The 26,686-nt window shown below is 49.4% G+C and overlaps 3 protein-coding genes across 6 annotated transcripts in view; 2 read left to right on the top strand and 1 right to left on the bottom strand.

Annotated features, from left to right (window-relative positions):
- The window catches only part of Tvp23a (trans-golgi network vesicle protein 23 homolog A), a 34,788-nt gene extending 30,369 nt beyond the window's left edge, over positions 1 to 4,419 (top strand). For all 3 annotated transcript variants that reach the window (XM_041675936.1, XM_041675937.1, XM_041675935.1), the window contains 2 exons: positions 1,303 to 1,362; positions 2,578 to 4,419. In XM_041675936.1, the coding sequence (XP_041531870.1) occupies positions 1,303 to 1,362 (60 nt within the window). In that variant the 3' untranslated portion in view covers positions 2,578 to 4,419. The remainder of the gene's footprint in view (positions 1 to 1,302; positions 1,363 to 2,577) is intronic.
- Positions 731 to 13,712, bottom strand: Nubp1 (nucleotide binding protein 1). 2 transcript variants are annotated; one of them, XM_041675933.1, is made up of 11 exons: positions 13,610 to 13,712; positions 13,429 to 13,533; positions 11,265 to 11,398; positions 7,772 to 7,840; positions 5,783 to 5,815; positions 5,150 to 5,338; positions 4,407 to 4,561; positions 4,179 to 4,289; positions 3,843 to 3,945; positions 2,558 to 2,641; positions 731 to 2,286 (listed from the first exon to the last, which is right to left on the bottom strand). In XM_041675933.1, the coding sequence occupies exons 2-11, from the start codon at positions 13,479 to 13,481 to the stop codon at positions 2,228 to 2,230; spliced, it is 990 nt and encodes a 329-aa protein (XP_041531867.1). In that variant the 5' UTR covers positions 13,482 to 13,533; positions 13,610 to 13,712; the 3' UTR covers positions 731 to 2,227. The 2 variants fall into 2 exon arrangements, with proteins under 2 accessions (XP_041531867.1, XP_041531868.1); XM_041675934.1 differs by having other exon boundaries at positions 5,150 to 5,240; positions 13,610 to 13,706.
- Positions 13,713 to 24,701: 10,989 nt separating this feature from the next.
- Positions 24,702 to 26,686, top strand: part of Tekt5 (tektin 5) — a 36,629-nt gene continuing 34,644 nt past the window's right edge. The window contains exon 1 of the mRNA XM_041676418.1: positions 24,702 to 25,268. Within this exon, the coding sequence (XP_041532352.1) occupies positions 24,702 to 25,268 (567 nt within the window). The remainder of the gene's footprint in view (positions 25,269 to 26,686) is intronic.

Genomic DNA, 26,686 nt, shown 5'->3' with positions numbered 1-26,686 from the left:
CCAGCAGGCTAGCCATTATTTTCTATCGTGTATATCTAAAATCTACCATGTTGGCTATTTCCAGTGTAGTTATAACTGGGCATGATGGTGCACACCTTTAATCACAGTACTCTGGAAGCAGAGGAAGGTGAATCTCTGAGTTTGAGGCCAGCCTAGTCTACATGAGTTCCAGCACAGCCAGGGCTGTGAGATCATAGTGAGATCCTGTCTCAATAGGTAAGTAAAGAAATAAAAAGCACACTGGGTTAATTAGTTCTAGGGACAGCACTGTGTGGATGCCACAGTCTAGCTCCGGACTCTTCTCACCCCCAACAGTAGCCCTGTCCTTTAGACACCAGCTCCCCATCGTCCCCAGCTGCTGGCACCCACCATCCTGTCTGTAAGGGACTGACAGCTTCTATCAGCAGAGTCAGGGTTTGACACTGTGTGACTACTGTGTAGTTTTAAGTGATATTTAAAGCTTCAGAATTGGGGGCTAGAGAGATGGCTCAGTTCCAAGCATAAAGTTTCTGCAGAGGACCCAGACTGGGTTCCCAGCACACACATTAACAATATGCATACATTCATTAAGAAAAAACACTTACACCCATACCCATAAAATTAAATAAAACTAAACCTACAGAATTGGCCAGGGAGATGGCTCAGTGGATGAAAGAACTGAATGTGTAGACCTGACTACCTAAATTCAATCCCAAGAATCCACATAAGCCAGGTGTGGTGGTATGCATTTATTACCACAGAGTCAGACGAAAAGGAGATACAGAAGGTCATGGGCAACTAGCCTGGAGTACATACTGCAGACAGGTGAGAGACCCTGCCTCAAAAACAAGGTGGACAGAGAAAACTAACTCCACAGGAGTATCATGGAATGTGCATGCCTGCACATAACTACATAACAGACGCACATACCAAAACAAGATAAAAACCACACAGAATTAAGAATGACAAAGTCTTCTGTTTTATTTTGAAGCCAGGAAACATTTCCTTTTTAAAAAATAAGTTATTTTTATTTTATGTCCATTGGTGTTTCACCTGGATGTATGTCTGTGTGAGGGTGTCAGACAGTTGTGAGCTGCCATGTGGGACCTGGGAATTGAACCCAGGTTACCAGGAAGAGCAGTCAGTGCTCCTAACTGCTGAGCCATCTCTCTAGCCATGGAAATATTTCTTGAAGCTAAGAATGAAGGAGTTTTTGGTCTGACAGATTCATTGTGCACAGGTCAAATGCTGCTGCCGGGGCACTGGGTCTCTGGCAGTGCGCTGCTCTTTGCTGGGATAGTCATGGTTCTTCTTGCCTTGCAGGCTTCCCCAGGTGACTTTGAGCAGCCCAGGCTTGAAGGACTGGACATCCACCAGCGTTAGGTGAGGCATGCAGCTCCTGAGCAGCTGTGTCTGAGGTCTTGGCAGACTCTCCCAGGTCCTCCAAGCTGACCTGAGCAGGTCCAAGATGGAGTGCCCAAGTTTAGGGCCTGCTCAGAACCATCGACCTTCAGAAAGGTCACATCTTCCCCACAGGGACCCCAGCACATTCCAAGAGTACGTGTGTAAAGGGGAAGGAGAGGACAGGAAGGACAGGGGAGGGGGCTGCCACCTTCCACTGTGACACCACAATGGTGTAGAAATTGGAATAACTTCCCTCAGCAGCTCTCAGTTCCTATGTCTTAGTCTCAGGTCACGAGGACAGTCACATCAGTCTCTCAAAAGCACTAGGAAACAGTTTTCCTGGGACCCTGAAGATTACTGATGTCCTGAGGGTACCTATTACCCTATGGATGACTTATGGGCTTTTCTGGGGGATGTTGATGGCCCCTAGCCAAAGCATGATCCCAGGCTGGAGACTCCAGGGTGGGCTGAGGCTGCTGTCACTTCCATCCACCCGAGGGAGACACAGGTCTGCCACGAAGCCACAATCCTCCCTCTGTCCCTCCCTAGGCTTATATTCTGAGTCAAAAGCAGCTCCTGGGAGTCCTGTGACCCAGAAGACTGCCAGTCCGGTGGACTCCAGAGAGCAGGCCCTAGGGACGGGTTCAGGGAGTTTTATTTTGCGATGAGTGCGTCTGTATGCAGAGCACCTGTACCTCTGACCTGGAGGAAACGGGCAGACAGGTGATCAAAGGGTCCTATGGATGTCACTCCAAATCCTGTCTGCCCCCTGCTGACCAGATGTGGCTGGACCTGTGCCTGCAGGTTCTGTGGCTAGGAGCAGGTGGCATTGGCTCTGTCCCCTTCAGGAACTGATGAGGTTCTCATTATGTGACTGACGAGAGCTACAAAACTCTTGGATCCCTAGAAAACAAGTGAGCAGTGAGCCTGTCACCTCTGCAGGACCCAGGATTTCAATCCGTTTTATTGGCCTTTATGGCTTGTATTTCCCATGCTATGAACTTCATCCTCCCTGTTTCTCAAACTAAGCATTAGCTCACAACATGGACACACGGGAGGAGTCTCCTGAGGAGCTATGCTGACCATTCAGGTCACCAGCATCCCTGCTGTTGCCAGTAACCTGCCCACTTCTCCTCTAGGTGACTTCCTGTCAGCAGATGTCCCAAACACTTACTTTGAATTATACTTTTGTAGGCTGCTGTGGCTGGTGAATCTGGGGCTTCAATGAAAAAAGACTGGCCTTTGTCACAGCTCTTACCTTAAAGAGACAGAGAAAATGAGACCCTTGTGAAAGCCTCACTCTTTATGCTGGCTGTGTCATGGCTGCCTGGGGCTCCCCACCCAAGGAGAGCAACGCTGGGGAACACAATGGAGGCCTCAGCTTGTCCCCACCCCCAGAAACCCTGCTTCTCTTTGTTGCTGCATGTGGCAAAGGCAGATTCCAGGCCCGAAGAACTGTCTCTGCTGCTCTGGGTGGGCCAGTCGTCTGCATTGGAGATCCACTAACTAGCAGTCCAGGAAAATGAGAATACAGGGAAGGGAATGAGGGCTTTCAATAGAGACAGCGAGTGTGTGGGCAAAACCTCAAGGACTAAGAAGGAAATGCTGGCAGTGTGGATAGAGTATCTCTCCAGAAACACACGCTACCAGGACAGGCCCTGCAGTGCACACACCTGCCCTCTGCTCTCTTCCCCATATCATCTCATCTTTATGGTCACCCACACTGGGGTGCATCAGTCGGCTGGTCCTTCCCATGTATATGCAGGCAGGCATGTGTGCATGCACATACACACCATCCCAGGACCATATGTAACCCAAAGGAGACACGGCTCTCTGGCTGTGAACCTCCCTTGTGCCCAGGTTCCCATGTTGCTACCTGGCATACACTAGGCCCTGCTCAAACATCCCAGTCCCATCTTCCCTGACAGGAAAGACAGCTCCCAAACTTGGGTGCACAGCCACCTGCAGCTGAGCCCAATCTGGTCCGGCTCCTCCCTCTCAGACTCAGGCACCCCGCACTGCTCCACTGACAGGTGAGTCTTTTCATAGGCACTCACCACTCAGACAAGCTCAACTCTGACCTTGGGGAAGCTGAGCCCCTGCCTGTCTCCTCTTGCCCACACAAGCTGATATCCTGGGTGAGCCTGGGATGGAGACAGGTGTACACCTCTTCCTCAGTTCTCAGAGTGCAAATATCAGGATCCAAAATACTCAGCATGGTCCCCAACAGCATGTCAGTGCCCACTGAAGTGGCGCAGAGAGGGCTGTCTCGGTGTGCTTGCACCCTGCAGTCCTAGGGGCATGTGGCTGGGATTTCATGGAGGTGGATCTGAGGAACCTGCCCCAGGCCTCACTGCTTCTCTTCTGCGGGTCCAGCTCTGACCCACCATTCCTGCTCCTACAAACCACACTTCAAGCTGCTAAGATGACTGCACAAGCAGCATGGGCCCCAGACTCACCTATGAGTGGATCCAGCGGCACTTTGCCCAGGAGAGGGATCTTCAGATCCTGGCACATGGCCTCTGCACCCCCGGTTGTGGGAGGGAAGATCTGAGACTCCTTCTGTGAGGCAGAAAAAGGATGCAGTGTTATTCTGCTTCTATTTCCTAGGACACTCTAGTTTCCAGATGTTGCAAAACAGTGGTTTATTTTGGATGTGAAACTCAGGCAGACAAGGGCTTGATGGAGACCCCTCCCTTCCTGACACAGCAGAGAAAGCAGAAACCTAGAGACCACCCCTGCTGTTTCCCTACTAGGTCAAGGGTATGCAGCGGGCCTGCCCCTGGGACCCTCACCTTGCATTTGGGGCAGATGAAGCCACTCATGTTCTCCACCACACCAATAATGGGCAGCTTCACCTTGTGGCAGAAGCTGATCTCTTTCCGGACATCCTGGAGGGCCACCTCCTGACAAAGTTCACAGAGAAGTTATCCTACGGCCTCAGGGCACTGAAAGACACGTGTGTGGTCCAGGGGATGGCCGTGATGCTGTAGGTACACCACCATGGTTTGGTGCTCAATCACCTGAGGGGTGGTGAGGATCACGGCCCCATCAATGTGTGCCGCAGCCAGATACTGGACGACAGAGAGGTGTTCGTCGGATGTCCCAGGTGGAGTGTCTACGATGAGGTAGTCAGCATCCCCCCAGTCTACATCTCGGAGGAACTGCTTGATCATGCCTGGAAGGGAGCAGGGCTGAGTGTGTACACACACCTCCAGAAGTATCTATCCGTCTGCATGAGCATTCCTACACGCCATAGCAGGGGCCCCCAACAGGCAGGAGGTGAGCTCTGAGGACATGTTGGATGGCCATGAAGTCAGGGGTGCTACTATCATTACGCATGGCACAGAAACGCTGCCCCAACAGACTCATGTGACTGATGTGTCAATAGTGAGAGAAGGTGCTTGTCCCCGGCCATGTTTTCTGCATGACCTTGTTTCCCCACACTGATCCACCAAGGGTTTTCTTCACATTTCCCTCCTTGACACAAAGCAGCCATGTGATACCACACTACAAATAACTTCAGGGTCCTGCAAGTCTCAAGAGCAGAAAAACTCGTAGTAGGTACTACAGTGTCTACACTAAAAACTGGTATTTCTCATACCAGATCAGAGCACTCATAAGTAGGATGTCCTGAGTGCCATCCCCACTATCAAAGTAATAGCATCAAACACCAAAAAGCCCATGCATCAGGTGCTGCAGTCTCCCTGATAGTATGGCTATAGACAGAACCAAGAATTTGAGCCACAAGAGCAGAGTGACAAACCATTTTTTTTTGGTCCCCTCCAGATGACAGCATCATCAGGGCTGCTGAGCAGGAAACCCACAGACATCACCCCCAGGTTGTCCTCCACGTACTGCAGAGGAATGGGGATAATGGGAAGAAACATTTGCATGTGGGGAACAAGAGCACAACACATCTGCATAAACCATATGTCGGTACTTCCCAGGGAATCTGGTTGAAAAGAACAAAGAATAAAGGTGTCATGTGTCTCACACCTACACTTGCTCTTTGCAGTCTAGGGAGCCATGGCGAGATCCACAAGAGGCCATGTATGGCCTGTGCCTCAACAAAAGGCCAATGAAGCCAAAACAAACACCATCTCCTCAGGTGTCTAACTGAATGAGTAGAGACCTCACAATCTGGTCTTGGAGGTGAGGTTTGACTGGGACACACTATCATTCAGTGCACAATACCACTTCAGAGCCATGGAACCGGAGGCACCGGTCCATCGGGCCCATTATAGACAGAGTCCACCAGTCCTTGATCTTACCTGCATGCTTGGAAAACAGCCTCAGTAAACATGCAAGTTGAGCAATATTTTACCAGCCCCACCTCCATCAGCCCATCAGATATACCTCACTCACACAATCCGCCTCCCCAGGAAAGCTAACTCACCACTGGAGACCAGCCGGAGCCACTCTGGTGAACCTGTGGGAACATGGCAGTCATTCTTACCACTACACTCTGGTCCAAAGAGGATGGTTTCACACACTGAGTCACCACCCTGTATTCCACCACCCAATAAAAGAAGGTTTTGTAATTACATTTATTTAGTGTGTGTGTGTGTGCCTGTGTTTCATGACTGCGCATGCAGAGGTCAAAGGACATCCTTCAGGAATCTCCTTCCAGTATGTGGATCCCAGGAATAGAATTCAGTCATCAGGTTTGGCAATAAGCACTTTTACTTGCTGGCTGCTCGGTTAGCTCTTAGTGGAGAGTTGAGAGATGAAGACCTTATTTGGTACAAACTCTCTCTCCCTGTCCCTGTCAAGGAACCAAAACTATCCAAGTTCAGGCACAATTCTGAGGTATTAGAAAGAACGAGAGAAGCTGGCCAGCTGCTGCTTCATGTAAGGCAGTCAGGTCACTATGTACAGAAGAGTGACCTTTGGTGACACAGCTGATTCAAGGCTACCCTAAGGGGCTGCAGTGATGGCTCAGCAGTTAAAAGCACTGGCTAGGATTCCAAAGGACCTGGGTTCAATTCCCAGCACCCAAATTTTGGTGGCTCACATCTGTCTGTAAGTCCAGTTCCTGGCAATCTGACAGCCTCTTCTGGACTCTTTGGACAATGTGATCATGTGATGTCAGACACACATGTAGGCAAAACACCCACACACATAAAATGAAATACAATTTTTAAAGCTGCCTATAGGGCAGGCACAGTGGTGCAGACCTTTAATCCTAGGACTTAGGAGGTAGTGACAAGTGGGTCTTTGTGAGTTCCAGGTCAGCCAGGGCTACGCAGTGAGTTTGTTTAAAAGAAAACCAAATAAACAAACAGAAAACCTGGCCCAGTCAGTGGCCCGAGCCCTGACTCCAGAATGCTATCCGCAGAGGGCAAGGCCCAGAGTCCCCAGGAAGTCCCATGGGGCTGCTTCTAGGCCTGGACCCCCAGGGCTGTACTCTGCCCTATTTATTATGAAACTGTAACATAAGCAACTTCCACCTCCACATCAGACTGTGCTTCTTCTCTTTCCGTTTTCCAGACAGGGTCTTGCCACACCTCTGGCCCCATAAACCAAGTGACCCCTCTGGCTCACCCTCCCAAGTAACTGGACTACATGTGTAGCACATGCCTGGCTGGATCTCTACTTCCTAAGTCATGCTTGCACTCTAAGTAGCCCAGGTCAGACCCAGGTTGGGATGTGTACTGTGCAAGGGCTCACTGACTAGGGAAGAATCCTGCTTTTACTTCAGCGTGGCTGACACTGCACATACGCAGTCTTCAGATGCACAGCCAAGGCCTTGGCAGCGCGACCAAGCCTAGTCCGGGTAAGCTTCCTATTTACTGAGGCTCAAGGCTCCTGTTCTTGCCCCTCTAGCTCTCCACACTGGGAAGCCCTCCACTCTCTGCTGAAGCCAGCCCCTCTCCTGCTTTAGCCTCCTGTCCTCTGCCCTCCCCATGTGCATGTTTTTGCCTTGCTTGACACTGTATGTCTAGAATAGAGAACCTGTAGTTAAGGAAACAGCATTGCAGCCTGAGCCCTGGCCTGGCTTCTGCACACCACCAGGGGTCCTTCCTGAACGAGGGCAATAGCAGACATCCCTACTGGCATGTTTCTCACCAATCCCGCAATCAGGGTCTGAGCTTCCAAGAGGAGACCATGGCTCTGAGAGATTCTCTAGCTTCCAGAGTGGACCCAAGCAAACACTAGCCCCTAGTTCCTGCTCAGAGCTGAATTTCCACCTCTCACTTCTGCCTCCTGCTTGCTGCTTCCCTCCCACATCATGAAAGGCTCAAAAACCAAGGCTTCTCATATATGTGGATGTACTTTGTATGTAATCCCAAACCCCCAAATCCACAGCTACTGAGGAAGAACAGAGGGGCTACTGCACATGCTCGCCCAAAGAGAACCAGTCTGGTTCTCTGACAGCCATCACCTGCTCTCCTTCTAAGCCCATGATCTTGGGAATTGATGGCCCACAGATATCGATGTCCAGAAGGGCGACCTGGGAATGAGAAGAGACAGCATCACTGACTGCTTAGACCCTGGAGATGTGTATCCCAAGACAGGACACAGACATGGGTGACACACCAAAACAGATGGCCAAGTGTCCATTCTCTCATGGGAAAGGTAGAACGTGGACTTCCAGGCCACTGATGCAGTATAACTCCTAGGGTACGGCATCCATGCAGTCCCCAGTGTGGAACAGGGTGATCTCACAGCAGGTCATTAAGCCACTCAGATGACGCTGAGATTCAGAGAGGTCTGGGGACTTGTTCAATGAGTAAGGAACAGAGACTGTACAGAATCAAAGTTTCCGATGCCAGTGCTCTTCCCATGACACTCTCAGGCCTACAGAGGACGAAGGAGGACTGAGTGGATTCTGGCTGATCTCTAGGCAAGCCCTGTTTTCCTGGGACCAAGCAGAAAACAAACTTTCCAAAGAGCCTTAAAAGGAGAAGAGAGATCCTGGAGAGATAGCTCGGACACTGAGAGACCAGCTGGTCTTCAACAGAGCATCCATGCCGAGTGGCTCAAGATCTCCAACTACAGTTTCAGGGAGATCTGGAGTCCCCTTCTGGTCTCCACAGGTACTGCACTCATGTACACACCTCTAAACACATCCTTTTATTTTGTGTATCTTGCCTTTGTGTATGTCTGTGCACCACATGCATGCCTGGTCCATGCAGGCCAGAGAGGGCATCAGATCCCCTGGGGCTGGAGTTATAGATGGTTGTGAGTTGCCATATGGGAGATGAGAATTGAACTCACACTGGGCAGCCTGTCACTCCAGTTCCAAGGCTATCCAACACCTTTTCCTGGCCTCTCTAGGCACATGCACACACGGCACTGACACAGATACACATACACACAAGAATAATCTTTAAAAAATATGAAAGGAATCTGGGAAGTTCTTGATGGGGACTTAGGGAATCTCAGAAGAGACTGTCCCTAAGTCTGACAACTGGCCTGTGGCATCACTCGCTGACCCTGTGAAGGGCAGCTGTTCATCTTGAGAACTGGTGGTCTGGGAACTTTGGAACTTGCCCCGTGCTTGCTTCTTTCTTCCATCTCCAGTCCTACTTCCTCTACAGCTGGCTAACTGTGGTACTGGTGATGAAGAGGAGGAAGAGAACCTCACCACTAAGATCCCTGCCCAAAAGTGCAGCAGAGGGACATCTGCCACCGAGGATGGGACCTGGGTGTGTGACATGAGAAAAGACATGGAAAGCAGAGAACCTCTGCTGCCCTAGCAGGCCTCCAGCTACCTGTCTCACCTGCTCCTTCTGAGGAAAGAATTGCCCCACAAGTCAAGAGAAGGAACTCAGCCAAGTGACACCAGGATGCAATTCCCAGACTGACGGTCACCCCATTGTCCAGGAAGGCTGTGACAAGCTCTGTGTCCAGGTCTCCCTAGGGTGCTCCTTATGGTAGATGGTACCTGAGTCACCATCCCTCTCCTGCCTAGGTCAGGCTAGTGAGTGCCTGCTGAAAACCAGGGCTCTCTCCCCACTCAGGACCTCCCAGGAGTCCCTCCCACGGTAAGTGCGGAGTGGAGGTGTTGTGCAGTGTCAACTCTGCCCCCCTTAAAATGTCAACTTTCATCCCTCACAGGGTCCCGGCTCACTTCACAAGAAGGCTTTCCCACAGTCTTGCCCACCAGAGCTTCTGGCCTGGGAAATGAAGAGTTTGAGAGTCAAGGCACCTCTGGCAGGGGAGCTATAACCTCAAGGAGGGGTCTCAGGTGCTTCCTCGACACACTCTGAGCTGACAGCACCGATGCTGCTCACCTTTGTCCATGTGCTCAAGTTCATCCATGGGACTTTACAGGAAAGGAAGGTAGCGTGTGATCCTGGAGGCCCCTGGCCTGGCTAACAAAGGCCCCTCCCTAATTTACATACACCTTCCTTCCTCTGCCCGGGGGCAGTGTGCGCATTCTGCACAGAAGCACTCAAACACAGCAGGGCTCAACTCTACTTCTGTTGTCTTTACCCTGGGTCTTTCCCAAACAAGATGGTGAACAGCAGCTTAGAGCAGACTGGGCCACAGAGGCAACCTGACGGCTGGAGAAACTGCACTGCTGATGCTCACCAGCAGCTCCATCCAGCGCTGACCACATCTACACGTGCATGGAGGACGGCCCTGCGGTCACTGCCATGACGCTGCCCAGAGAATGCAGGCTTTCCTACCAGCTGCCTTCAGTTTTGAGGCAGTCTCACTTTGTAGCACAGGCTGGCCTGGAACTCTTGACAATCCTCTCAAGTGCCAAGACTACAGGCGTGAGCCAGCGTGCCCAGATCACCATCTTTTTTAAGAACTATAACAGCATAAAGAAATCCAGCTTGCCAGTCCTGTCTCCACACTGGGCTGCAGACTGAAGTCTTGACCAGGATGTAGTGAGAACACACAGTGGCCTGAGAACATTTCAACAGCTCAAGAGCCGAAGCCTATCCAGCCAATACACCTCAATTCCTGTGGTCGTTAGAACCCTTTCTGCCTCTCAGACAAACACTCCAACACTGTGCTCCAGCCCCAGCCCCTTGTGGAAAACACCGACAATGGGACTGAAAGATTGCCCTGTACAGGTCGAGAAAATCTGACCCTTTGGTGGCAAGAGACTATCCCCTAACAGAACATTCAACCTGCCCTGGATGGCAGCCACGTGTGCGAAGATGAGGATGCTGTGGGACATTTCCAGGACACTGACTCTGTGGGAGGACTGGTGCAACCTCTCACCCAGGCCTCTGTGCCCGTCTCACAGAAGGGAAAATGGAGGCAGAGTGAGCACCCTTTATTAAAGCCAGCATCCAGCAAGGTACTGGGGATTTGAGTTAGTTGTCTGTTTTGAGACAGGGTCTCACTCTGTAACCATGGCTAGCCTTGAATTCAAAATTCTCCTGCCCCAGGCTCCAAAATGGTGGGACTTACAAGCGTGTGTCACATGGGTGGTGAGGTGACTCCAATTCCTGCCTGTCTGTACACTTGAGATGAGGGACCGAGCACAAGGGTCATTTTTACAAGAAGCAAACAAAAAATGTTTTCTGCTTTATGGACAAAAACAAGAGTAATATTTAGGTGCTTACGTGACTTGAGAAGTACCCATCTAAATATGTAAATATCACTCTTAGCTCACAGGGGATGGACCAAACTACAGCTCAGCATCTGGACTTGAAGGGCACAGAAGGAGCTTCACAGGGGCAGGTGTACAAGGGCCCAGTGTGACATGACCAGAATGGGAGGAGCCATGCTGCCAGCTGCCTCTGGGTTAGAGGACCCAATCAAACACCTGCAGTGGTCAGGTAGGTCCTCATTCTCTCGGCTGGGTCAAGACAGTCAGAGAGGTTGGCTCCCTGGAGACTGAGAATCACCCCCTAAAGCCATCAGGACCTCTGACACAAGCACACTCCCAGCACAGCCCAGGATCCCACCTGTGTGTCTCCATCCTCTGCCAGGCCGTGGGCGAGGTGGGCGCTGAACGTGCTTTTCCCAACACCACCTTTCCCAGACAGCACCAAGATTCTGTGTTTCACCGTCTTCATTTTCTCTTTGATCTCCTCCACAGCTGCAAAGAAGCAGATGAGGTAATGCCATCCCTGCCTTGATTCTGAGTGTCCTTCTTCCAAAGGCTGGAAGAATCACACTCTTTAAGCTGTTTCTAAGGCTCCTTGTGAGGTATCACTTCAGCAAAATACTAATAAATGTTGGGAAGAAAATATGGCCACTACCACACCTGAAATGGTCTTGTTTCATTTATGCATTGCCTCATCTACTAGAACATGGGCTCCCAGGAGGGTACGGTGTCCAAACTCCCAGCTCCTGAGCACAACCTTGCAGAGAGTAAAGCCTTACAACCTAGGAGATGTTGGGGAATATTATTTTAAGGTGTGTTACTTTTGTTTATGTTGCATTTGTTTAACTCTGTGAAGCTGTGATTCTTTGCCTGTCTAAAACACCTGATGATCTAATAAAGAGATGAACGGCCAATAGCGAGGCCAGAGAGAGAAATGGGTGGGGCTGGCAGGCAGAAAAGATAAATATGAGGAGAAATCTGGGAGAAAAAGAGTCTGGGAATGAAAGAGGAAGGAAGAGAATTTCTTCAGGGGCCAGTCACCCAGCCACACAGCCAGAAAATGGAGTAAGAAGGAAAGAAAAGGTATACAGGAATAGAGAAAGATAAAAGCCCCGAGGCCAAAGATAGATGGGATAATTTAGTTTAAGAAAATCTGGCAAGAATCAAGCCAAGCTAAGGTCAGACATTCATATCTAAGAATAAGCCTCCGTATGTGATTCATTTGGGAGCTGGGTGGCGAACCCCCAGAGTCTAAGGAGCTAACGAGCAAAAACAACCATCAAGGGAACATCTGTCACCATCTGCAGAAATTCTCTGGATGTCACAAGGAGGGACTACTAGTGGCATGTAGGATGATGCTGAGTGTCTGAAGCACAGGACAGCCCAAACGTCACCAGTGCTAAGGACGAGAAATCCTGACAGACAAGCTCACAGTTGGAGCCATCCCAACAACTCACTGTGCTTCCAACACCTCATCTTTTCCAAACCCTTAAAAACTACAGGTGGGCTACCTACTCTTCACGATAAGGCAATCAGAAATCTTGCTCGAGGTCAGTTTGCCTTCTCCCAGCTTCCTGTTTTCCGGGCCCCTTCTAGGCAGGACCTCAGTCCTCCTCGGCCTGGAGCTGGTCCCTGAAGGGTTTAATCTGTTTGCTCCCGCTTCTCTCCCTGTCTGTGGCCTCATTCTCACAGCTGCCCCTCCACTCAGACACTCAACATTCATTTCTGCTGAGGGGTGGACTCATCTTCTCCGTACAGAGATTTGTGACAGACACGTGCCAGGACGTAGCCTCGAAAGACTCCAACATTTATCCACTCTCCCTCTGTGCCTGGCCTTGTGTATACTGAGGTCAGTGGCTGTCACTCAAACCCTTGCCCTGTCCTATATCACTTTTTTCTAGTCTATCCTTCTTTAAAGTCCTATTTAGTTACTGGGTTTTGTTTTTCTGAGATAGGGTCTCATCTAAGCACAGGCTAGCCTCTAACTCGCTAGATAATCGAGGGTGGCTTTGTTTTTCGTATACACTGTGCCGAAATAAACTGTATCTTTTTGTTTGTTTTTATTGAGCAATATATTTTTCTCCGCGCCCCTCATCAAGAGTGATCTTGAACTCCTGATCCTCTTCTAATAGAGAAAACATGTTAAGTGGTGACATTAACAAGCATGTGCCAACACCCTCGGCCTAATGTTCACTCAGGGTCTTACTGTGTAGCCCAAGCTTGCTTCTTTCTAACTTGTGGCCATTCTGCTTCTTCCCCCAGGGTGCTGGGGGAAAAGCCGGAGGAACCAAGCTGATTTGAAGGCCCCGTTTGGTCCCCTGACTATCACAGATCAGACTCAGCCTCCACTTCCACCACTTTCCTCTGCTATTTGACCGTTAAAAGCCGCCCCTCGCTCCTCAAGCTCCGCCTACCACGCCAATCCCCCCCCCCCCCAACCACAGACAATTCGGTCTACTAGTCGCTGTCATTTATCCTTCAAGTTCCGCCCCTTCCACTTCCTGCTCCGTCGGCCTCCTCACCCGGGTCCGAAGCGGCGCCGGCGCCCGACGCACACAGCCTTTGGTTGGGGCATCCCTGGCACGAGGCTCCTCGGCCCGCCTGGGCGCTGTCGGCTCCGGGACAGCCTGTGCGGGGACAAGGGCACAGTCAGAGCGGCTCGGTCCCAGCGGCCCGCCACCCACGCGTCCCGCGCCAACTCACCGTGGGGCGCCTCCTCCATTCTGCTACTCTTGCCGGGGCTGCGCTCGCCGGAAGTCCAGGAGCGTGCTTCCGCCTCGCGGGTCCAATCTGACCCTTCGGCCGCGTGAACTGTGTCTCCAGGCTGGGACTGCGCACGCGCAAACTCCTCTGCGCAGTGGGTGGGGCTCCGATTTCGGTTTCCTCCAAAGCTGAGCTGAGATGATCGTACGAAGAGTACGGGGTCTGAGCAGGTGAGGTGGCTCTACGAACGCAGACGCTTGTGGAGCAAGTCTGACGGCCTGCGTTCGATTCCCAGAACTCACGTGGTGGAAAGGGAATGGGCTCTTGAAAGCGGTCCTCTGACAAATGCACAAAAATAAGTTTTTTTTTAAAATATGACTTCTGTCAAAGAATCTTACGCTCCATGACCTCAGTGTTGAGGCTAGTAAAAGTACAATCTGTAAATCTTAAAAAAAAAAAAAAAAAAAGGCTGGATTGATGGCTCAGAGGTTAAGAACACTGGATGCTCTTCCAGAGGTCCAAAGTACAATTCCCAACAATTGCATGGTGGCTCGCAGCCATCTATAATGAGATCTGGTGCCCTCTTCTGGCGTACAGGTAGAATACTGTATACATAATAAATCTTTAAAACAAACAAACAAAAACCACTACAATTACGTCTCGATATTTATTTTCAAATAATCTGCCCTTCTTAGATTCCTTGCAGGCAGGCTGGGACCGTGGCTCAATCGGCAGAGTGCTTAATCTATCATACTTGAGAGCCTTTATTCCATCTCCAGCACTATAAAAACAAAACACTTCCTCCTCCCTCTCTCTCCTTTGTAGCCCAGGCTGACTTTGAATTAAAGATTTTCTTGCCACTCTTGGTCAAGAGGCGAGACTTTATTTACAAAGCAGTATAGCGCAGTGGTAGAGAACCTGTCTAGCAAGTGAGAAGCCATAAATTCAATCCTCAGCAGGGCAAGGTCTCATTGATCCTCCAGCCTCTACTAGCTGCTGGGGTTACAGATGTGCACCACTGTAGAACTTTAAGACAATTCTGAAGCCATTTCTGACAACTCTCAGTACTTTCCCACCTCCCCTGGGAACCAAGGACGTAACAACTATGCATGCACATACTGAGATGTTGGGAACTTTCCATCTCCCTAAGTAGGGGCAAGATAACCCTCAGGTGTTGACTCAGTGACTGATGTTTTGACTTATTTCCTGGGAAGGGGCAAAGTGACCCTCAGAAGTTTCCTCTTACCTCATCTGATCTGGCAACCACTCTCCAGCCAATTATTGGTAATAGCCTTTTTGAATAAGCCAACCATAATAGTTAAAGAGCAACCCCCAGACACCCCTTCCTTCTGTGGTTTTTCCCTTTAAAAATAGCCTGTATCAGACATTCAGGGTCTTCTAGCCTTCCGACTGCTGGAAGACCCTGCCATGACAGAATTAATAAAATCCTCATGCTTTTACATCAGCTGTGATATGAGAGATGGTCTCTTGGGGCAACTCCTTCTCCTCGGTGATTGGACACTAGGGTCCAACTCCACCACTCCTGGCTCCTAGGCTAAAAAAATAAAAAGACACTCTTAAAATCTCTATGCTGTTAATAATAATTTGTTCAGTGTTTTGTTACTTTCTCTTCAAATTTGTTCAGTGGAACCTCTTCAGACCCACTCCTGTGTCCTTTGGTTGTTAACCTCAGTTTCTGGGAGCGTTTCCTAGCTTTCTCTCATGCCCACGCTCCCACTGCTGTTGCTGCAGCCCTCTCTCTAGGAGCCTGGCTGCTTCACAGGCATGGGTGCCCATGGGGGCACTACTATATGCAGTTTGGGCACAAGGTGGTAGTTGTTGTTTTAGTTGAGGAATTCTAAACTCTCATTTATTTTTGAAGTTATAATTGTTATCATTTTGCTGACACCAGCCCCTTCCCACCAAGGCAAGCTGATCTCGGGCTTTCTCTCCAAACTCTCTCTTTGCTCATTCCTTTTCTGAAGAGATAACCACTGCCTCTCTCTCTTCTCCCCTTCCCCCTTCTTTTTTCTCTCTCCCCTCTCTCCCCTTTCTCTGTTCCCCCTTCTTCCCTCTCCTCCATAACCCCTTACTCTTATGCCATTCCCAGTACTCACTAAATAAACACTTTACCCAAGCTCTCTCCATAGGGTGTATCTGTCTGTCTCCCACCTGCCAGGGGACTTACCAAGGTTGTGCCACTGAATATCTTTCAATAATTACATCATTTCTCCCTTCCCTTTCCTCCCTCCAAATCTTCCCACTTATCTCTCCTTGCTGTCTATCAAAGTTATGACATCTTTTTTCACCGTTATTACATATTTTATCTATATCTGCATACACACACACACACACACATATGTTACACACACAACCTGTTCCATCTGTGTGGAAGTTTGAAAGAAAATGGCCCCAAAAGGGAGTGGCACTATTAGAAGGTATGGCCTTGTTGGAGTATGTCACTGTGGGGGTGGTGGCAGGCACCTTAATCCCAGCACTCAGGAGGCAGAGGCAGGCGGATCTCTGTGAGTTTGAGGCCAGCGTGGTCTATAGAGCAAGTTCCAGGACAGCCAGAACTACACAGAGAAACACTGTCTCGAAAAACAAAACAAAACAAAAAATAGAGTAAAAACACAGCAAATCATTCCCAGTGCCTTCTTGACTCAGCTGCATGACATTTAAAAAAAATGTCTGTGGGGTATAGGGTAAAAGGGACAACTGGAACAGGAAACCAACCAATCACTGAGCACCCTGACTCTGAACCCAGAGCCAGTGGAAGAAACATACCCTGGATCTAAGACCTGACCCAGGAAAAGAAACATCTTTATCCCTGAACCCAGGGCCAAAGAAATACTCCCTGACTTTGAAACCAGTGTCAAAGAAACACACTTTGTCCCTAGAAATAGAACCAGTGAAAGAAACACGCCCTCGCCCTAAAATAAGAGTCAAAAAGCTAAAAAGAACCAGTGAAAGAAACACAGTTTGGCCATGAAATCAGAGCCATCTCTGTCCCTGACCAACTAAACTAACCAATCCCTTTTCTCCCTGGGAAAACTCCACCCCTAAGAAAGCCCTATATAAGCCTCTCTGCCTATTTCACTAGAGGTTGCTGTCTGTCCATTTATCTCTCCCTGGTAGAGGCAGCCAACTCTCCTGGACTCCTCCTTCCCAAATAAATCTTTCTCAAGAGTCTTGGGTAACTATCTTCTTTTCCCTGTGCAGAATAAAAGAACCTAGCTGGGACAACTCTTAGGGTACTGAGCTAAAAAAAAAAAAAAAAAAAAAAAAAAAAAAAACCCTTGTTGAGACATTCCCTTAGGGGGGCTGAGCAAGGTGGAGCAGAACAGAATGGAAGAACTTTACTTGGCCACTCCACAAGGGTGGGTGAGCAAGGAAGTAACAACTTTTTGCTGGGGCAGAAGCCAGATCTGCAGCTGCTGCTACATTTCTGCAGGGGCTTCCTTTTTAGCAAAAGAAGCTGGAGAAGTAGGGAGCACTTCTAGGATGTTCCCTTAGGAGAACAGAGCAGATTTCAGCTTTGGCCGCTCTCCGGGAGAAGAGCAGGATTGCTATATCCTGTGGGGAGACAGATCATCCCCCACCGCAAGTCAGCTTCAGGTAGCCTGGCTTCCCCATAAGTCAGGACTCATTCCCTCCAGTGCTGAGCTGTCCTATTGCGGCTCCACCCCTGCAGAGCTGGCTGTAGTCAGGATATCTCTGCAACTCCACAGCTGTAAACATTCCCCTGCATGGGGACACTGCTGATTGGAAATCTCACTCAGGAGAAGACCTTCTGCCCGGGACCCTCTTTGTCAACCAGGACTGTAAGTTCCAGCTGACTGCTTCAGTTTCCAGGGCTTGTCCGGTGCCTTTCTGCTGCCAGGTCTGATCCCGTGCTTTCTTATCTTCGTGCTGTTTGTTGTTTTGTTCTTTAACTCCTGTTTGCTGTATACTTAGTAAACTCACTCAAAACCAAAGGTATAGCTGTCTCAGATCATTTTCTGCATGGGACAAGTGAGAGACTGGGGCTTCTCAAAATGAACAACAGGCGCCAGTAAGGACAGATAGGAGGCCAGAGAGGGACTCATCTGTCATCAAGGGAAGTGACAAGACCCCAGGATTCTTATTACATCTGACAGAGGCTGTGAGCTCTTAACTCTGCTTTATTGCAGAGCAAGAAGCAAACTGTTCTCTCTTTACTAGACTTGGAAAGGTTCAGTGGCTTGTCACACAGCAGGTTCTTCTGGAACTTTCCAGACCATGGGATGATTTTCACTCCGCCACACTGCAGAGCCCAGACACAGGCCTCCTTGGGTTGTTCCTCACTGATGTCCCTGGGCACCAGACCAGCAGGGCTTCTGCCTAACTGGCTGTTTTCAGTGAAGTCAAAGGACTCATCATGTTCCATACAATTCAACAATCAGCGTATCCGTCTTCTCTCTTGCTTCCTCCCTAGAAGGCTGGAAAAGTGAGCAAGCGTGATACACTAGAAAGTAGCAGAAAATAAGGTTTCCTCTTCTCACCGAATACCTGTGTCGTCCAAGATGGAATTTTCCATTCTTTCTTACTTAAGCAGAGGGCAGTCAGAACCCAGGGTTCAAAGCAGATTGTGCAAGTCAAAAAAATTAAGTGGAGGAGCCAAGTCTGTGTCTTACTGCTGTAGGAGGCTGCTTGCTTGTTCCCGGCTACTCAGCCCCAAAATAATCACTCAGAAACCATATTATTTGCAATACTGTTTGGCCCATAGCTTAAGTGTATTTCTGGCTAACTCTTATATTTAATTTAACCCATCTCTATTGATCTGTGTATCACCACGTGGCTGTGGCCTACCAGATAAAGTTCATTCAGCATCTGTCTCTGACTCTGCCTCCTTTCTCCTAGCATTCAGTTTAGTTTTTCCTCCCTAGTTCTGTTCTACCCTATCAGGGCAAGCCAGTTTCTTTATTAACCAATGGTATTCACAGCATACAGAGGAAATCCCACATCATCTTACTCTATTAGGCAGGGCAGAGTTGAGTGTGTGTGTGAGTGTGTGTGTGTGTGTGTGTGTGAGTGTGTGAGTGTGTGTGTGAGTGTGTGTGTGAGTGTGTGTGTGAGTGTGTGTGTGAGTGTGTGTGAGTGTGTGAGTGTGTGTGTGAGTGTGTGTGTGTGAGTGTGTGTGTGAGTGTGTGAGTGTGTGTGTGAGTGTGTGTGTGAGTGTGAGTGTGTGTGAGTGTGTGTGTGAGTGTGTGAGTGTGTGTGTGTGAGTGTGTGTGTGTGTGTGAGTGTGTGTGTGTGTGAGTGTGTGTGTGTAGGCCTGAGGTCGACATCAGGTGCTGTCACTCATATTCCACCTTGTTTTATTTCAAGGTTTTGTGTTTGTTTATTTAGTGTGTGCTGCATATTCAGAGCACAGCTCTCAGAAATGAATGTTCTTCCTCCACGATTCCCAGGATTGAGTTCAGGCTGTCAGGCTTGGTGGCAGGGACCCGTACTCTCTGAGCCACCTCACTAGCCTGTCACCTTATTTTTTAAAGCAGAGTCTCTCACTGAACTGGCTGGACTGCTGACTAGTGAGCCCGGAGATCCTGTCTCTACCCACCGTAGGGCTGGGATTACAGGCGAATGTGGTTATTCTAACTCAGTTCCCTCTGCTCAGGTAGCAACCTCCTCGCCAACTGAACCATCCTCCCAGATCCGCAGGGCTGTCCAAAGGCCTGTGCCCACTGGAGGCTCTGTTCTTGGGTCACTGCTAGGCACTGTCTGGGTGAGTGAGCCTGTGTATCCTTGGTGGAATGTGTCTTGGCCTCGGCTCCAGCTCCATTCATCTCCCTGCTGTGCATCCTTTGTTTTGTGACCTGCAAGCACAACCAGTGCTCACAGACTCTCAAGCTGCGTCCTGCTCCTGGTTCTTATCTCTGAAAACGGCACTCCTGTACTAGGATGGCAAGCCAATTGTCGATCTGAGCAGCCGATTTCCATTTCTCCGAGGTAGCTGTCACCAGGTGCTATGTAGCAAATTAACCTGATACATAGTTTCGTTTGGAGATAGGCTCTCTCTGATGTCCTTGAGCTCAACAGACAGCCAAGGATGACCTTGAACCCCTGATCCTCCTGCCTCCACCACCCCAATGCTGGGATTCAGACACGTACAACCACATCTGGTTGTGGTGCTGGGGATTGAATCCAGGGCTTCCTGCACGCTAGACAAGGACTCTACCCTCTGAGCTATACCCCAGCCCTATGTTTTGAAATTGCTAAGGCTTTCATTTGTGTTCAAGGGTTTAGAAGACCTGGGTCTACCTTCTGTAGGCAGGGCTTCCCCACCCAGACACTCTAGTCCCTTGGGTAATAGTGCAAGTTCTCTGCTAAGCCCTGGGTCTTCCTCCTGGAAAACCTGTCAGCCAGAGTCTTGGGGTAGGGTCTGTGCATAACCACAAAACTTTTAAGGGTTTGGGGCAGTGACTTCTGGGTGAAGATAGGTTAAGAGGATGAAGGAAGATAATTCAGGGTTGTGGGTTCTTGCTAGGTGTCAGACATATATACAAGACTGACCCCCAACTGTCTAAGGTGGAATAGCATAAATGACTTCCCGTCCCTAAGTCTCAGTTTTCTCATCTGCAAAATGGGAAGAATTAAGGTTTTTGCTTTGGAAGTCAGCCAGGGATCATCAAACCCTGGGGGTTTGGCAAGATGGATAAAGTTTGGATAAAGGTGCTTGCCACCTAGCATCATGACCTAAGTTCTGTCCCTGGGACATGCACGGTGGAAAAAAAAGAGCCACCATGCCCCCAGACATTAAGTAAATACAACTTAAGAACTTTTATTTGTATTTTTATTATTTTAAGATTTAAAAGGAGGACTTGAGAGATGGTTCAGAGGACCCAGGTTCAAGTCCCAGCAGCCACATGGCAGCTCACAACTGTCTGTAACTCCAAGGTCTGACACCCTCATACACAGAGACATACATGCAGGCAAAACACCATTTAAAAATTTAAAAGGACATCAAGCCAGAGCTTGTAAGGAGAGCTGTGGAGAGATCAAGTCCTGAAGTCTGATTTACAAAAGGGAGACTGGCCAGTAGCAGGAAAGCTACTCCCATCACACGGTGAATGAGTGGACAAAAGAAGGCTAGAAGCCGGCAGAGAGAAGCAAGCTCAGCTCCTCGTTCTGCAGGGCAGGTGTGGCTAAGAAGCGCTGCTCTTGGGGCTGAAGAGATGGTTCCACACCCAAGAGCACCGGCTTCTCTTGCAGAGGATCCAGGTTTGATTCCCAGTACCCACGTGGCAGCTCACAACCCTCTGTAACTCTAGTTGCAGGGGACCCAACAGCCTCTTCTGGCCTCCAAGGGCAGCAGACATGCATGTGGTACACATACAGACATATATGCAGGTAAACAATCAGACACATAGAATAAAAATATATGATTTTTCAAAAAGAAGAAGAAATGAAAGAGAAAGGCGATATAGTAGGGGAAGGAGGAAAAGAGCCAGTGTGTGGTGACTAGTGCCTATAATTTGAGCGGCTAGTTCAAGGTTACAGAGTGAAAGCCTGTCTTACAAAAAAAAAAAAAAAAAAAAAAAAAAAAAGAAGAAGAAGGAGGAGGAGGAGGGAGGAGGAGGAGGAGGACTGAGATGGCTCAGCAGTAAAGGCCCTTTGCCATCAAACCCAAGAACTCGAATTCAATCCCCAGGACCCAGAGAGCCGGAGGAGAAATTACTCCAGCGAGTTGTTCTTTGACATTCGTGTGTGCCCTATAGCACTGCATACCCTGTCCTCTTCCTCCTCCTCCTCCTCCCCATCCAATATATATATATATATATATATATATATATATATATATATATCCCTTCTCTCTCTCTTATCTTTATTATAAGAGAGAGAGAAGGGAGAGAATCCTGAAATCAGCCAGTAGGTGGAGATGCTCCCCAGCCTATCATCAAAATAATCAGAAAACAGAATCAAAGTGGGTAGAGAATTTTCTATCCTTTCCTTTTGGATTTTGAAAAGAAAAAGTGTCTGCTCTCAGTGTGTTAACATTTCCAGCTTCTGAGCAGATGGCACACAGCTGTGGCGCCTTTCCCAGGTCCTGATCTGCTAGCATGGCTCTCCTTGCTTTGATCTCATATTATCCCTCAGGTGCCTCCAGGACAGGTTTGCAGAGGTCAAGCTACAGTGGTCGCTGCAGTCACTGCCCACTCTGTGCTGATCCCTGGAAGTGCCCGCACAACGCTAAGAACCACGGCAGCCCATGGTGACAGAAAATTCTGCCCCACTCTGGAAGGGTCGTCAGCCTCAGCTCTGGGAATCTGGCCCTGCTGCCCTGTGGAGGCCACAAAGTGCCTCTTCTGTCTCTGTCCCTAGTTTCCTCCCAGGCCTGGGCTCACACTGTGCCCAGATGCACAGAATCTTTGCAGTGTTTTTGTTGGGCCCCTGGCCCTTGCGAGGCACCTATCGTAAGTGGCATCTCCCCTTAGAGCAGTGGTTCTCAACCTCCTGATGCTCCTGCTGTGCTGACCCAAGCATAAATTCCATTGCTACTTCATAACTGTCACTTTGCTACTGTTATAAATCATAATGCAAATGTTTTTGTTTTCTGGTGGTCTTAGGTGACCCCTGGGAAAGGGTTGTTAGACCCCTCAAAGGGGTCACGACTCATAGGTTGAAAACAATTGCCTTAGGGGATCCCACAAGGTAGATGCTGCAGACCAGCGCTGGCTGGCCCATCCTATTGAGCATTCCTTGTAGTTAACCAAGGAAAGGATATATTGGCAAATGTAAAACAGCACTCCACCCAAGTGCCTAATAAATGTCATCTCCTACATCCCTGGCTGCTCATGTGCACTCCTTGTAGGGAACTGGGGAGAAAAACGCCATCAAGCTCCCAACACTCTTGCTGTATTTCAGATATTGAGTGTCCCCTAAAGCCCATGCTGAAGGCTTGGTCCCTCGGATGTCACTGTTAGAGATGGAAGTGGAGCCTAACGAAAGGTACCTAGGGACAGGGGCTGTACCTGAAGAGGGTTATTTGCTCCTTCTGTCTTCTTCCTCTTTGATCCCCTGCTCTTGGTATAGGCAGTATTCCTCTTCTCTCCACTCACTGTAGTCAGGATGTGTGGTCTTTTTGGGGGACCATTTGTCAGGAGCCAAAAGCAATGGGATACTTATTATCTACTGGCATCCACAGAACTGTGAGCCCAACTAAGCCTTTTATGATCCATCACAGTCTCAGGTGTTTTGGTATAGTCCCTGAAGCTGAGTGATACACCCGTCGACCAGAACCACCAGGGTCCTCTTCTACATTCCCAGAGAGAGTAAGGCCCACCGGCCAGCATCTTCCCATTCTAGGTTCAATGCAACAGTTAAGCGTGGAGGAGGGTCCTTAGTGCGACAAAATTCTCAGAGAAGTGAGGGTCTTGTTTTAGATGTTTGATAGCATACAGGATGCTGGGATTTAATTATAAAAAAAAACAAGCATAGCTTCAGCCTCTTGGGGCTCAAAGTCCTCCCTCCATATTTAAAATTCAAGTGCATTGAAGTATAATTTATGTATAACGTGTGTGTGTGTAGGGAATGCATACACATGCTACAATACTTGTGCAGAGGTCAGAGGACAACTTGCAGAAGTTGCTTCCCACTTTCCATCACATGGGCCCCAGGAATGGAAACTGGGTCATTAGGCTTGGTGTTTTTATCCACTGAGCCACCTCACTGGCCCTGATTCAGCTTTACTAGAACGTTCTCTGGGGTTTGACAAGTATAAACAGCTGTGTGCTCTCCTCCATGATCAGAAACAGAGTCGCTCCATCTCCACTTTCCCACCCTCTCCCAAATTCTTAACTCCCCTTCACCCATTCACTATGCCAGGAAGACTGACCAAAGGGCCGGTTTTGCATTCCCAAAGCTGTGGATTGTGAAACTGACTTGTCTTCGGTGACCCATTTTACTTGCCTGGAATGTCATGCAAAAGCAGTGACTCTGCGTTGTTAGGCTTTGCCATCTAAATGTTCACCCTTAGTCTAGGATCACCAAGATACTTCCTGCTGGTGCGAACACTACCACTGAACGCCACTCTGCGCTGTGCGAGGGTCATTTTAAAATAGCACAAGTAACCCAGGCTACCCTTAAACCCATGAACCACGAGCTTGGTAGAATGTTTGCGTAGCACGCATGAAGCCCCAGGCTCCAACTTCCGCACAAACTGAGCAGTGGCATATAAGACTAGTAATGTCAACATTTAGGACTGTCACAGAGGAGAATCAGAAGTTCAAGGTCATCCTCAGACACGAGGCCAGTTTGAGGCTAGCCCAGGTACACGGAACCTTGTCTCAAAACTAAACAAAAACACATATAGCTGAGGATGGCTTTGCATTCACCTCCTTCCTGCTTCCACCTCCCAAGTTCTGAAATTGCAGGCACAAGGAAAGACAGGCAGCTTATGCAGCTCAGCTGATCCCAAGGAGAGAAATGTGGACCACATTAGATCACACACACACACACACACACACACACACACACACACCCGCTGCTGATTCAGCTCTAGAAAGGCAGACTTTGTTGTTTCAGAATGACAGACACCTGTCGTTTCTTTCAGCCCCAAACCCATGGGTTGTCAAACTGGAAAAAAGAAAAGAAAAGAAAGAAAGAATTAAAAACCTTATTTTTATTTTCTTTTACATTATGTGCATTTGTGCATGCGGCCAGAGGAATCAGGAAGTTGTGATGTGGGTACTGGGAACTCGGGTCCTTTGCTCTTAACCATCACCCAGTCTCTTTAGCCACTAAGCGCACTTCTTTTTATTGATTGCCTTTTTGGAGCCTGCCCTGGAACTAGCTCTTGTAGACAAGGCTGGCCTCGAACTCGCAGAGATCTGTCTACTTCTGCCTTCCCAATGCTGGGTTTAAAGGTGTGCGCCACCACCGCCTGGCTTTTTGATTGCTTATTATTTGGCTCATAGGGCCTCCAATAACTTGGGGAACAGGATTTAGCACAGAGACCCTCTCCGCGCTTTATGACACCAGCGCTGACTCACAGAGGCGCTGCGGCTCCTGGTTCCTGGGATGCCCCGGCTCTTAGGGCAGAGTTTTGCCCGCGTGGGGCTGATGGGGAAAGATGGAGTTTCTAGGAACCACTCAGACAGCCAGTTACTGTGGCCCCAAGAAAGACTGTGGCATGCAGATGCTGCCCCCTGCTGGGCAGGGCCCTATAATACAGGAGTGCTACCAACCCTATCATTTGCCCGGTTACCGCTACCTGAATGCGTGGAAACCCAGCGTCTTCTACAAGATTGCCACCACCCAGTCATGCCCAGAGGAATGCCAAGGCGCCCGGCGTCCGCCCACCATCCTGCCCTCACTCCGCTCCGCGCTCTTCTGTCGCTACACCCCACGCGACTGGGACCGCTCCAATGAGCTGCAGATCAGGGGCGCAGAAGCCTCACGACTCTGGGCCAGCCGGCTGACTGGCGACTCCCTGCGGATCATGCAGGATAAGGACCAGCTAACGCGCCAGATGCAGGAAGGGACCTCCCGGAACCTGGGCCAGAGGCTATCCGACATCGACTTCTGGAAGTCCGAGTTGTGCTATGAGCTGGACAGGCTTCGGACAGAGAACAACAGCATGGACACCATCAAGAAGCGCTTGGAGTGCGCAGCCCAGGAGGTGAACTGTCCCCTGCAGGTGAGTAGGGGAAGGAGACACTGCTGCTGCCTCTGCTGTTGTTGAGTCAAGGTGACAGGCACCTTGCAGGTGGGTTGAACTGCATTGTCTTTTATGATCACATTTTAAGGTGAAAATGATCGGAACCTGGAGAGAGAGGTGGCTCAAGAGCATTGGTTATTCCTGTAGAGGACCTGTGGCTTCAGTTCCTAGCACCCACATGGCAGCAACTCAGAGTGGCAGTGACTTGTAACTAGTTCCAGGGGATCAGACACCCTCTTCTGGCCTCCTAGGGCACTGCATGCGCGTGGCATACAGACATGGAAACAAGCAAAATACACACACATAATAGAAATAAATCTTAAAAAAAAAAAAGCCCTCAGCCAACTCAGAATAGCCTCAATCAGACGGGAGTTTTCCATAGTGGGTCAATTTCTCTTTTCCTTTGGTGTGTTCGTCGAGGTTTTCTAGTGGAGCGGAGCCAGTAGAATGAATATAGACCACGGAGGAATTAATGGGATTGACTTGGGCAATTCATGCTGGGTACTGAAGCAATGACCGCCTGAAGGTGCTGAGAGCCCTACAGCTGCTTTGTGCAATAGGTTCGATACCTTATCGTTCCCGGTCTGGTGATGGGTACCTGGCGGGCGGGGTTCTGGAGAGTTGCGGGCCTCCATGTTGGAAAGCTGAAGAAGCCGAGTAACAGCAGCTGTGATGATGTAGATGGATTCACCAGCAAGGAACGAAGGAAGGCAGGCAAAAGCTGCACTGTTTCTTTCCAACCCTCTGCGTATGTGGGCTTTCAGCAGGTGCTGCCCACTCTGGGGAGCTTCCTCTTCCAGTCAGTATTCTCACAGACCTTCCCAGAGCCTCTCTGCTGACGCCAGAGCAGCTGACAACCAGCCTCTGCCATCGCATGAGGGGCCCCAGCAAGATGCTTTATCTAGGCTGGCTCCATTTCTTAGCTCTTGTGAATAATATAGCTATAAAGTCCTTCAAGTACATACTATGTGTGGTATAGCTGGATCATAAGCTAGTTCCATTTCCAGGTTTTTGTTTTGTTTTTTGTTTTTATGCTGTGTGTGGGGGGAGAGAAGGGGTGAGAGAATACAGCTTTCCATGGTGGCCGCAGGAGTCAATGAACACTTTTGAATAAGTGAATATATATCTTCACGTGGACATTCCTGACCCTCCCTTGGCCTCCGAGACTCCTACCCCTGAGTCAGTTAGGATGCCTTTGGGCTGCATATGACTTAGCCACACAGTTTGTTTTGGTCATGATGAGGATTTCAGAGTCAAATGTAGACCCAATGCTCTGCCAGGACAAGGCTTCGCTTCTCCTCTCCTCTCCTCTCCTCTCCTCTCCTCTCCTCCTCTTCTCTTCTCTTCTCTCTCTCTCTCTCTCTCTCTCTCTCTCTCTCTCTCTCTCTCTCTCTCTC

The sequence above is a fragment of the Microtus oregoni genome, unplaced genomic scaffold (genome assembly GCF_018167655.1).
Source record: "Microtus oregoni isolate MIOR12 unplaced genomic scaffold, Mior012 000027F_ref0000203, whole genome shotgun sequence".
Taxonomy (NCBI): Eukaryota; Metazoa; Chordata; class Mammalia; order Rodentia; family Cricetidae; genus Microtus; species Microtus oregoni.
The sequence above is the reverse complement of the archived record's forward strand: the minus strand, read 5'-3'. Positions and strand labels throughout refer to the sequence as shown.